The 12764-nt window shown below is 38.6% G+C and overlaps 2 protein-coding genes across 2 annotated transcripts; both read right to left on the bottom strand.

The window, feature by feature from the left end:
* Nucleotides 1–721: 721 nt before the first annotated feature.
* On the bottom strand, nt 722–7066 carry LOC117948067 (protein lifeguard 2-like). The gene is made up of 12 exons (XM_034877515.1): nt 6800–7066; nt 4221–4311; nt 3954–4042; nt 3715–3779; nt 3580–3633; nt 3420–3470; nt 3288–3327; nt 2975–3012; nt 2642–2729; nt 2388–2483; nt 2082–2135; nt 722–1969 (listed from the first exon to the last, which is right to left on the bottom strand). Exons 1-12 carry the CDS (start codon nt 6812–6814, stop codon nt 1820–1822), a joined length of 831 nt encoding a protein of 276 aa, XP_034733406.1. The 5' UTR covers nt 6815–7066; the 3' UTR covers nt 722–1819.
* A 555-nt stretch (nt 7067–7621) lies between these two features.
* mfsd5 (major facilitator superfamily domain containing 5) lies at nt 7622–11341 on the bottom strand. The gene is made up of 2 exons (XM_034877510.1): nt 11196–11341; nt 7622–10837 (listed from the first exon to the last, which is right to left on the bottom strand). The coding sequence occupies exon 2, from the start codon at nt 10752–10754 to the stop codon at nt 9309–9311; it is 1446 nt and encodes a 481-aa protein (XP_034733401.1). The 5' UTR covers nt 10755–10837; nt 11196–11341; the 3' UTR covers nt 7622–9308.
* Nucleotides 11342–12764: the final 1423 nt, after the last annotated feature.

Raw genomic sequence — 12764 nt, 5'->3', positions numbered from 1 at the left:
ACAGAAGGTTAGAGACCACACGCTCGCAATGATTCAGCGTTAGCTTCTATTTCTGTTACTTTCATGCCCTCTGTAGATCTCTCGCACGGACACAATTGCGTGTCGAGAAATATCCAATCTTGTCTTCTCTAAATTCTATAATTATATTTTTTTTAATGAAATAATCCGATTTATATGTCAAACGCATAGGTAACAAAGTATTTTTAGACGTATTTACCATTATTATCATAATGAGGCGTTTTAGTATTTCTTTGTCAGCTGTAATTGACTTGACCTGTCTGAGTGTTAATGACTCTGTTGGCAGATTATTTTTTTAATCATAGGAGAATACCGGTATTAAGAATATTTAGAAAGACAACTCCTAAATATTGTAATGTTTAGGCTAAAACTATAAATGAACTCCCCTTTGTCCTATGAAAAGTGGCATTTATACAATTTTCCTAAAATAATGTATTAAATGGAATTTCACGAGTATTACAGACAGGAAAAAATAAATGTAACATTCACTTTATTCCCTAACCCTCTTTCCCTTACCCCAAGTGGCTATGTCACTTCTCAGGCTGCCATTGTAAATAAGAACCTGGTAAAAGGTGACACAAAAAAATCAATTAAACATAGGTGTTTATTAAATCAGATAAACTTTGTGAGTCCATTCATGCACATTCACCCTTTAATAAATCAATACAGAAACACAAATGCTTCGTGAAATGCAGGGACAATACAACATACTTGATCAAAATCGTGAAATAAAGGAAGTCCAAGGCCACTTTAGACAATTTAGGAATTCATTTTAAGCTTCAAACTCACCATTGTTATATTATACACTTCTGAAATATATCATTCTGTCATAAAAAAATAAACTTGTCATGTCATGAAAAATAGCATTCAAGCCCCTCCACAAATGCAGGCCTTATCAAAAGTTACAGTTAATCTGTGTATGTATGGCACTGTCGTCTTTAATGTTAAATGATTGTATTATTATCATGATTGTGTCAGCACTTCAAACCAACTGAATACATTTCCATATTAACAAAAACCAAACATACTGCCAACAATCCAGAAAGGTCCAAACTAAATACCTTTCATGAAAAGATTATTATACACAATCTTCATTCAAAACATTTCAGGTTTAAACACACATATTAGAAAAAGTACATGCTAATTATAAACAATACAACAAGGTGAATATAATGAATGATAGCCTTAGAGTTCAATGGAGTAAAACCAATACATAGACCATGATGTATATGCTTAAAAACATAGGAAAAGTCTTTGAAGCTTTTTTAAAATTACATTTGTGCTTTCAGTTACGTCATTCATTCATCTGACACAGAAATATCCTAATGATGGGATAACTACACTTGGCATAGTTAGGGCTTTTTAAGAGCCATGTAAAATAGATTACACACCTCTTAAAGAGCATTGAAATTTGTTGTTTGCAAGACATTTGTGATACACGCAGGACAGAAAGACAGCCATACAGCTTCAGATGAACACTCACAGTATTCTTTATCTATGTTAAATGGAGGAAGATCACTGATTGTTTCTTGTTGGTAAAACTAGTAGGCTAACCCCATAGGGTTCACAGCATGCTAGAGAAGGAGGAAAGGTTGAGTACATTTTGGATGTGAAAACTGACATACATCTATCTAAACAAGATTCGCAAAGTATGTGTGGCATAATCTGTATCAGTCAAAAAAAATAAAGCTGTTACAATAGGAAGCATTGTCATCACAATCAACAACATTTTAAAATACTCTTATTATTTCTGCCTAAATTCCCATTCCTTATCTGTAGGTAAGATAGGTTGGGCAATGTTTTACTCATGTTTTGTTCCAAAGATTTGGAGGAAGAAGGAGAAGATGTAGATAATATCTAAATAGAGGTTGAGAGTGGCGAAGACATACTCTTCTGGACTCATGGTGTAACGTTTATTCCCCATGAGTAGCTGGGTATCAAATGCCAAAAACTGCAACAGAAAATCAAACAGCAAGTAAGACATATTTTTGTCTGTTTCAAATTTTGATAGTCTACAAAATATGATCATGTCTGTAATGGCTTGACAGTGTCTGTACTCTTACCATGGTAAACAGTATGGCTCCCAGGACAGCAAAGGTGGCATCCAACCAGGGTACCTAAATGTCAAAAATTACTTTAGTAGAGTCAATGTTAGTGTTTAGATCACCACATGAAAGGTCCACTATGTAGCATCTGAGTATGTATAAATTCAGAGTTAGGTCATTAGTCTAACGTCAAATATTTGTCAGACTTAAAAAAAAGAATTGTACTTGATGAAACTTTATCCTGGTTGTCTGAAAATCCTCCAAATTCCAGCCTTACATGACACACAACTGATGTAACTGCTCGATTTTGATAGTCGTACTTACATATTGGAAGGGGAGGACAAGTGCCAGCACCAGTCCAGAGACAAACAGGACCATGCAGAAGACAAAGAGCACGCCCTGGTATGATGTCACATCGAACTGGATGGAGAAAACATGCAAAATAAAAGCTATGTTTATCCACCGTGAAAAGCTGACACACATAAATGATTTACACTCATAATCATGCATGCAGTATATTAGATAATATGTGTAGTACTTATATAAAGCACATGAAAGGAAAAACAATGTTTTGCCACCTTAGTTTGGAAGCTGAAGACTGTGACCAGGATACAGACTGCTACTGTGATGCCAAGACACATCACCACTGACTTGGTGTTATAGTAGCTATGAAAACAAGAAACATGCAAACAAAACATCCTGAAATTCTTTCAAGAAATGTAAAACAGAATACATAACACAGATATACACAGGCCTACATCACTGTCTTCACACACAACATTAAACACTGGAAAGAAAATACATTGCTGTCTAATTATCTGCTAGCTGAGGAAAGACTCACTGCACTGTCTCTTTCTGCTTTAAAGTAACACATTGCAATCATAAAACTGTGAGAAAACATAAAAGATTACCTGGACAACATCCCTGTCATGTATGAGAGTGAGAAGGTCTGTAACAGGACATATGATAGTATTGTGAAAATACAAGCATTTGATAAATCTCTTTAGACAAGTCATGACTGGAGAGCATTAACTTTTATAAAATGTATCAATTAATTTGTTTTAGATCGTGTTAGCTGTCAACTTAAAATCATTTGGGTAGTGAAAATTACACATTGACAAATATTGTTAATCTATGAATGAACTCTTTTCTACACTTCTAATAATTGACAAAATTCAGTCTATGAACATGTTTATTAAAAACAAATATCTGCCTTGTACTTACAAAGATGCCAAGGAGAATCAAATTCCATGGAAACTGTCTCCTGTAAGAGCAAGTAACAGATTAGAGATTTAACAATGTAGATGATTTTATAATGATGTATATTTATTTATTTATTTTAAACTTTTTACTTACCTTGGTGCAGAGCAGCAAGATATGGTGAGATATGTGACGAAGAACACAGCACTAATAAACAACAGAAATATTGTTAGATATTTTGTTAGACAGAAGTCACATAAACCCCAAAATGTACAGAGTAACTGTGTATTACAGACTGACAAATCCTGTCACTTACTAAGAGGCCCAGTACCAGCCTGGGTTGGATTGAACGTAGTCCTTCACTGGGTCACTAAAAAAGATATAGTTTTAATTAAGCATGCTACAGTGAATCGGATCAGAAGAACTTGCTAAGGATTCATCTAACACTTACCAGAATGTGAAAAGAGACACAACAGCAAGAGTGACCAAAAGCTGGATCATCAAGATTGTGTACACCTGAATGAAAGCAAGTTAGAATAAAAAAACTATTTCATAATTATACATGTACTGGCATGTGCTGGTTTGGCCTTTAAAGTTTAATAAGGTTCATAAGTGGTAAATGATCAGTGATACACAGGATCCACAGCACAGCTAATACTGAGATCAATGGGATGATAAAGCTTTCGATACCTTACGGATGAAGACCCTCCTGATGTTGCGATCATCCCAGGTGAACTCTGTGAGCATCTCAACATCACTGTAGCAAGGACCACTGGTGCCTAGAAACCACATTTATTTTGTGGTTAAGATGTACAATGTGTAACAAATTCTCCAGCATTTCCATCACTCCCACACCATCACAAAACATGAAACACATTACCAAATGTATTAGCTAAAGACAATGAAACACTAACTTTATGATTAAATATAATGTAGGAGGATAAGGTGTTGTCATACCCTCGGTGGCTTCCTGATAGCTGGGAGGAGCTGGTGACACTAAGGCTTCTCCACTGAAGGAGCCATTGGTGGCCTTGTTTGCAAGTGAAAGCTGATACAGCACAAAAGATGAACATATTTTATCTTTTAGTTTATAGTCTGTTACACATTCTAAGTGAGAGTAAAAAACAGTATTTAACAGAAGAAAAATGTTAGTAAAATGCAAGGTAAAATGTTTCAGATACTACCGGTGTTGCATATGCTTAAAGGTCCCATGGCATGAAAATTTCATTATACAAAGTTTTTAACATTAATATGCGTCCGCCAAGCCTGCCTTTTGTCCCCCTGGGGCTAGAAATGGCGATAGGTGTAAACCGAGCCCTGGGTATCCGGCTCTGCCTTTGAGAAAATAAAAGCTTAGATGGGCCGACCTGGAGTCTTGCTCCTTATGAGGTCATAAGGAGAGAGGTTACCTCTCCTGTCTATGCTTTGCCCGCCCAGAGAATTTGGCCCACCCATGAAAGAGAGGGACATCACGGCTTTCAAGTGAGCAAAGTGGCAGTTGGTCAAGCCCGCAACCCCAGCCTCCACCCCCCCGTCTCAACGCCTCAAAAGCTACATACTCAGAAATGGCACATACTAAGGAAAGCTCATTGTGTGACTGGCTCTAGTGGCTGTAATTCTGCACCAGGGCTGAATTTCGGGAAAGAGACTTCAGATATGGCATTAGAGGGCCACTAAGGCCTATGTAAAAGCATCCAAAGAGCACCATGTCATGGGACCTTTAAGTAACCTACTGTTCCCCCGAGTGTTAGTAAAGCTAACTAGTTACCTAGTGGGATACAAACATAACAAACAGATGCGCTCTGCCTGAAAATATGAAATTGCAAACATTTAGGTTGCAAATAATCACAGTGTAATCCATACTATTCAAGATGATTACAAGTGAGTCACATTGCAGTAGTTTCTCCATCTTAGAATATGAAAAAAGAGACTAGTAAGAAGGGTTATCATGGTTTTCATCTACACTTTTACTACAACACCACTGAGAGCTCAGTCACCCACCAGTGAGAGCCCCCCCCCCCCCCCCCCCCCCCCCCCCCCCCCCCCCCCCCCCCCCCCCCCCCCCCACATTCCCACATTCCCTTTTCTCTGTTTTCTCTGATCATTTAGCAACTATTATAAAAGTGTTTGCATAATTCTACTGTATAGAGAGACCAGTTTTATGAGAAGGCCATCTTCCCAGCAATTAAATACTTCTTTAAGGATTTAAACATAGCTTATCTTAAATTGAAAATTTGACTAGGTAGCTATAGAAGAATACATTATTAGGCTACTATTACATTAAGGATATCAGGAATGGTTTTCATTTTGGAAGTCTGAAATAAAAATTATGACTAGTGAAAATTTGATCCTGAAATGGGCAATTCTGTTGCAGAAATGCAGTTATGGATGTCTGAAATTATAGACATACAGATATTATAGATATACAGGGAAAGAGGATGTCATTTTTTCCTAGAAAGAATCTCAGTGTGGATATGTGAAAGTTCTTTTTGATAAAGAAAAAATGAATTAGGCTACAGATAGGCCTACATGCACTAGCCTATATCCAGTCTAGCTATTAATTTTTTAAAACGGCTTGTCATGTGCCTCTCTCATGTAGCTTATTAGCATACTATCAGTTTCTCTAGCGGCTAAAGGATAATAAACAGGGAGTGTCGTTATGTGCATTATGGAATTACTTGACAGGAGATTTGGCATGTTGAAATAGCCTTTAGGCTATCCCTGAAAAAAGAAAAAATCTAGGCCTATTATTAGAGCATCAAAATATTCCCCCCTCATTTTTAGAGTAGTCCTGTCACTCATATTTGTAACTAAGTAGCTATGAAATGATGTCATAATAATATTTCCAAAGAAAATAGTGTATCCCGTTCCTGTAGAAGCCACGTTCAAGTTCGTATGAAATCAACGTTATTTCGACAAGACAGCATAATCGTCAGAACATCGTTTTAAAAAAACAAACAAAAGAAAACCTAGGTCTAATACCTCCATCAGGTTTAAAACAGCCGTATTCTAACCATCTGGAAGAAAATGTATGAGAGACGCACACTGGGACTAGGAGGAGACAGTAGCGTTGTACGCGAGCGACAGAAAGAAATGTGTTGTCATGTTGACGCAACATGGTAAGATGGCCTGTGACGCATTTCATTCACATAAACTCAGATAACACTCAGCTGCTTCAAACACCACAACAATAGGCTATATTTAGACTATACAATATAAGTGAAAATTACAACAGGATTAAGATTTCATGAACAGGTCACTCCATGAAAGCCTTTGTTTTGCGAATAGAAATACTACAGAACACACAACCACAATTCCACCACTTAAGTTCTAGTTATCGTTCAATAAAATGGCTAAATGTGGCTGTATTCACAACTGAATAGCTTGCCTTGTCATTACGCATTTCACAATAGTGGGACTTAAGGGATGTACAGAACACACATACCAATGGTTAGGTAAAAGTCTACCCATTCAGAAAATCCAAATACATAACTGTTTTTGTCGGGGTAGAAAAATATCATTAAAGCAAAACTTACCTTGCCCTTTGTCATGATGCTTGTCTGTCGTCCTGCAGTATGTTGTCTTGTTCTGTATTCCAACCAGTCAATAGGGCTGTGGTGTCTCTTGAAAATGTAGTTCTTGCAGAGTCTAGCTAGGGAACGCAAGAAGTGCTCTTCTTGCCTGCTCAGACTGGACACTGTGACGATTTAGTGATGTAATCCCAAAACAACGCAGTTAAGACTCGTGCAGATACCCCTCCCTCACCCACAGATGGACGTTCTAGCAGCATCCAGGTGAAGCTGCACCATAGAGAAAAGATGGGACTGTACCACTGGAGCAGGGCAAATGGGGAGGATGGATGCCTGCATAGTGCGTAATGAGGGAAGAAGTCCAGAAAAATCCAGAAATATGGTCTGCAGCCAAAATTAAGTAAGGGAAATAAACTACTTGGCTCAATGTTAGATTAATTGTTTTGTGTGATTTGAATAGGCCTCTTGCATTTGAATTTTTAAATAAAATGATAACTATTTACAGTTGCAAATTTCTAATTAATTTCCATTATTAATGCTATCATATTTTTTGAAATGATTGGTACATAATGACACTTTAATATCAATAACTTTTGTTAATTTTGAATTAAATCAAAATACTGAAGATAAAATTACAAAATACAATCTACCCAGGCAGAATTTATAAGGGAATACATTGAACCTTGTGAGGAAATTTTAAATATATGATATTGCACCATTTGGATTATTTGGAAAGCCCAACTGATGCTACTGAATAAATATTATAAATCATCAATACGCCACAGAATAGACATTCTTGTTATGTCAAACAAGTAAATATTCATTATGTACAATATGTACAGCTTTATTTAACGGTGTAAAGAGCAACAAAGACAATACAGAGAAGATATCTTGTAGATGGTGCAGAAAAGCATTTAATGTAAAAATGACCAACTGTAGATTTCTCTTTTCCATAAAAATACACAGATGCAGAAAAAACAACAACAAACCGAAGCATTGTAAGAATCGCCATTCAGATACGGGTCTACATGCTAGTCATGACCTTATCTCTTTGGATATTGATTAAGCTCTCTTTAAACTCTGATTTAAACGTTGTGATGAAACATATGATCAAACTACTCACAGATCCTCATAAGGATACAGACAGGTGAGATTATCCTGTCAATCCCATCACCTTGTCTCCCTGGTGGACTTAGTGAGGCAGTAATGTGTTATCTGGAATAGTTTATGGAATGGAACACAAGTATTGGACATCTCAGCAGTTTACTTGATAAATGTAGGTTGATATGGCAATGTTTCCAAAGCATCCTTACCCAGACAAGATTTGTTAAAATCTCTCCCAAAAAACATAACAAAGAAGTAACGAGGCAACATTTAAATAAACCAAAACACCACATCTGGACGCTGATTTCCTTCACATATGAATTTGGCCAAAAACAGACTTTTGACTATTTAGGTGCAACGCATCCCTACTTTTAGTCTCACAAAACTGGGCCGGTACATTTGAAAACAGTCAAGCATAAATGTATATGCAAGGTTTTTCCTGCATATTTGGCGCCCCCCCCCCCAGGAGATATTAGCCAGCCCCCCAAAAGAAATCACCAGCATCAACATGATAAGAATTGAGAATAAAAACAATTCAAATCCTCTTTGATTGTGAAGAATAATTTACCAAACAACTGTTGAACAAGCAGAACATAAACTTGAATATGAGCGCTAAAAGGATATTTTCTCACCACTCGAGGTTTCTGCCTAAAATAGAGTTTTTCCTTACATTAAATGGGGGAAATCTTGTGGAAATTACTAGAATTGTTGGGTCTTTATCATTTATAGGTTGGTCTAGTCCTATTCTATCAGTAAATTGTCTTGAGATACCTCTAGTTATGATTTGATACTATAAATAAAATAAAATATGATTACTATTTATCTTAACCAATTAGTTCATTGGGGTCCTTTTTTTACTCAAAAGCATAATATACATTTCTTCCCAGGGAAGACTCTGGACACAAACATCGCTGACTCACCTCACAGGTGTTTGGTCCCTTGTCTGGTGTCTGTCTGCGTGTTTGTTCATGTATGTGTTTTGTGTGTGTCTGTTCCTGCGTGTGTTGTTTAGTCTCCCTCCCTCCCTTCCGTCATTCCTGTCTATTATTATTTAAAAAATAATTGTCTCAGTGTATTGTTGTTGTATTGGAACATTTTGCTGACTTGTGTAGGGCTTTAGGTTAACAAAAGCAACAAAAACATCAGAGAAAGCCAAAAAAAAGTTTAAAAAGGAGAGAACAAATTCTCAAAGTCAAATATCTTGGACTTTTTGATGAAATTAAAGCAGGGCAATAGACTTTACATGGCTGGCCTTTGATGTTATCCTCGGTTTCCAGTGTGGCCCGTAGTGAAGTTGAGTTTGACACCCCTACTGTACGCCGACCGAATATGCTTACAGCCAAGCTTAGTCTCCCCACCAACGGCCCGTTCTGAGCCAGGAAAACCCCTGTGTTCATGGTCCATCTCATCATTACATCTCCCCCTCACCTCTGGTTCCTTCCAGTCTCAGGTCTGTGTCGTTTCTGCCCAGCGCGAACAGACTGACTACAGCCATCAAAGCTGCCAGCATCATGACGGCACAGCCTCCAAACATGTGTCTGGTTCCGCTGCCCTCCTCCCCTCCACCTGTTCCTGATATTTCTCCATGAAGGGCAAGCAGCCCAAGGCAGGCCAGCAGGTGCAGAGGCAGCCGGAACCAAGCCAGCACACCGGCCCGTTTCTCCTCTGGGATCACCCTGCTCTGGAGAAAGCTGACTGCAGGGAAGTAGAGCCCACAGGCGAGCTCCAGCAACAGGAAGGCCAGAAATGACTCATGAGGTCTAGGTTGGCCTGGGACAGTGGAGAAGGTCAGCATGAAGAAGGAGAAGAAGGCCATCAGCACAGCCAGGCAGAGAACATGGCCAGGCTGTAGACGGTAGCGTGTGGAGGTGGCTAAGCGGAAGAGCAAGGAACCAGCCATGCTAGAAGCCATCAGGCAAGAGAACACTATTCCCAACGGAGGCCCATGAGGGTCCAGTACTGGGGTCCAAAGGAAAACAAAAATATATAGGACACTTTCAAACAAAGCCTGCACTCCACCTAAGAGCATGACTCTCCTGTCTGACAGCAGGCAGCGCAAGGCTTCATGGCAGCTACGTGAGAAACGGGCCCTCGCAGACAAACGGGTCCCACCTCCATTAGGAGTGCCAAAAAGCAGTTTTTGTTTGTCTCCTTCAGAGGATTCTTCGGCCTCTTCCTTGCCCCAGTCTGTTAGCACCACCCAGCCACAGCACATCAAGCAGGGAACAGCCAGGAGAAAAGGAGCCACCGGGCCGAGGTGGAGCCATTCAGTCAGCAAGTTAGCCACCAGCCCTGCTCCGACAGCGAGCCCATGATTCCAGGTAGCAGCTTTGGTGAAGGTACTAGGGATCCACTCCTTGGGGAAATCGTGAACGTCTACATGGCGGTGCACGTACCAGGATTCAAATGTGGTGGTAAGCAGGGATGTGGACAGACCCCCCAATATCCGACCCACAATCAAAACAAAGTAGTCTGTGGACAGCTTGGTGAGACAACAAGCAGAGTAGGACAGGCAGAAGACAAGACATGTCTGTCTGCGGCCCAAAATTTGCGGGAGCCAGCCTGAAAAAGGAGCAAACAGAACACAGGAGGCCAGGCCACACACATATAAGATGGCTATTTGGGATTCCAGGAAACTGTAGTGGCGGTACAGTTTGTAGAGGTAAGGACCCTGGAGCCAGTCTGCCCACAAAGCCAAAAGGTATGCCCGGAGAAATATAGTCTGAAAGTGACGGAAAACTGGGTTGGCTACGGCAGTAGGGGTAGACTGAGGTGGGGTGAGGCGGCGTGCTGTGAGCTCGAGGCCAGCACACAGGGCAAGCAGGGAAATAATGGCAAAATGTACTGTCACCAACATGGTGTGATTAACTGCACCCACTTGAAGTCAAACCTGAGATCCTGGGGCGTTTTCAACTCTCTTTTTTTTCTATTTCTCAGCACCTGTGAAGAGAAGTGAAGACAGAAAGAAGAGCGTTGGACGTCACCACTGAATAAGTTAGCTTTGTTAGTAGTTCGTAACTAAAATGGCTAATAAGCTTGTACTTTTAGGGATTTAAAGTTCACTACTCAAAAAAGGCGACATAAGCCAGTTATTACGACAGTAGAGCATTATAATAAGTTTACTCGTCAAAGACAGGACGCTTGACTTGTGACAATTCAGATTTGTTTACTTAACCTAAACATGTATAACGCATAGCTAGATAGCTAACGCTAGCTTACAAGCTAGTGTTATCGTAACTTGCGTCACTATCCTATCATATGTTTTACACTATATTGTAGCATACATAATTCATCTTACCATGCCATTTGACAGCGTTCCCATATCAGTTACACGACGTACAAAGTGATGACATTACACGTAACTAAGTAATGGTTTTTGATACGGTCCTAAACAAACGATTCACTTCCGGGATCCTGGGTATACTATTTCACCACAAGATGGCGATCCATCACTTGCCTTTTGATTTCCAGGGTAACGTTAGGAGAAAGTTATTTCATGTTTCCAGATATCCCGTGTTGCAACTTTGTCAGAGGACCATTCTACTCTTAAGGTTGGATTTATTTTTATTTTTTTAATAGCTTGTCATTTGAAGTAGCCTGAGTAGTTCCTGAGAAGTGCTTTCCATTTTTTTATGAGATAGGCACACAGACTCCATCAATGTAGCCTAAACTTAATAACAATTACGTTGTTGTTCTCTCTCTCTGACCTAGATTTGTAGCTATGAATGCAATCACCCCGCTTAGTGGCTCTTAACATGCACACCCTAACCACACACAGGGTATTGTGTTTGTTACTTATAGTTGCATTACTTATTTCTGAGAGGCAGTCCTAACCAGTGGTGGCAGAAGTAGCCAACCCAAATCCATTACTTAAAGTAGCCTACCAATACCCCAATGTAGAAATACTCTATTACAAGTTGAAGGATGAGCATCCAAAATCCTACCTAACTAGGCCCAATATCAAATCTAAAGGTAAAGGCTGATTGTTTTACAGTAAAGTGTCCCCGGTAACTGATTTGTTATTATGTCATTATTAGATGCCTACACTGATACATTATTGTGCACGCAGCATTTTACTGGTGTTCCTGGTAGAGGTGGAGAAAGATTTAACTTCTTTATTTACAATTTGTGTAGTTTAGTCTAGGGGTTCCTAACCTAGGAGTGGGGCTCCTCCATAGGGTTACAAGATAAATCTCAGGGGTCATGAAATGTTTAATGGGAGAGGAAAGAAGAAGAGAAACAAAGATCTTCTGTACACATTTGTATTTATTTTCTGGACCCTTTTTAATCTTTTAATTTTTGTGTGTTAAATATTCAATGATTGTACCTTTGGGCCTTAATAAGTTATTGAAATGAAACTATGCAAGAACTTCCAGAAAAAAAAAGAAAAAAGTAGGAAAGATTGGGAATCAGTGGTTTACTTTTTAAAATGCATTATATTTTATAATACTATATGTCACTATATGAAATATTAATCTGCAAAGTAACTAGTTAAATATGGCTGTCAAATCGTAGTGTAGTAAAACAGACAATATGTCGACCTAAAATGTGGTACAGTAAAATTAAGCAGCAAGTACCTCAGAATTGTACGTAAGTACGGTCCTTTAGAGTAAATGTTTCATACAATTCAAAAAATCTTCTAACAGGTTTAAAAAATAAAAAAAAAGTGTATACTATCACATAGGAAAAGTAACTACATATACATACTGTGAATCGTCTTTTTTGTTTGTTTTTTAAATTTGAGGATAGTTTTTGAATCAAAAAATAATTTTGAATCGAATCTTGAGATGAAAAAATCAATATCCAACCTAGTAAATGTACCTTGTTACTTTCCACTACTTGTCCTTACCAAATCTTCTTTACTGCA

This window comes from Etheostoma cragini, chromosome 7 (assembly GCF_013103735.1).
Source record: "Etheostoma cragini isolate CJK2018 chromosome 7, CSU_Ecrag_1.0, whole genome shotgun sequence".
Classification (NCBI taxonomy): Eukaryota; Metazoa; Chordata; class Actinopteri; order Perciformes; family Percidae; genus Etheostoma; species Etheostoma cragini.
Note: the sequence above shows the minus strand (reverse complement) of the source record. Positions and strands in the feature narration are given on the sequence as shown.

Excerpts from the sequence above, each read along its gene's own strand:
- LOC117948067 (XM_034877515.1), bottom strand. Across the intron at positions 3,328-3,419 it reads TCTTGCTGCTCTGCACCAAG|GAGACAGTTTCCATGGAATT; the intron begins GTAAGTAAAAAG and ends TTGCTCTTACAG. Across the intron at positions 2,730-2,974 it reads ATGACAGGGATGTTGTCCAG|CTACTATAACACCAAGTCAG; the intron begins GTAATCTTTTAT and ends TTGTTTTCATAG.
- mfsd5 (XM_034877510.1), bottom strand. The coding sequence starts at position 10,754 with ATGTTGGTGACAGTACATTTTGCCATTATTTCCCTGCTTGCCCTGTGT.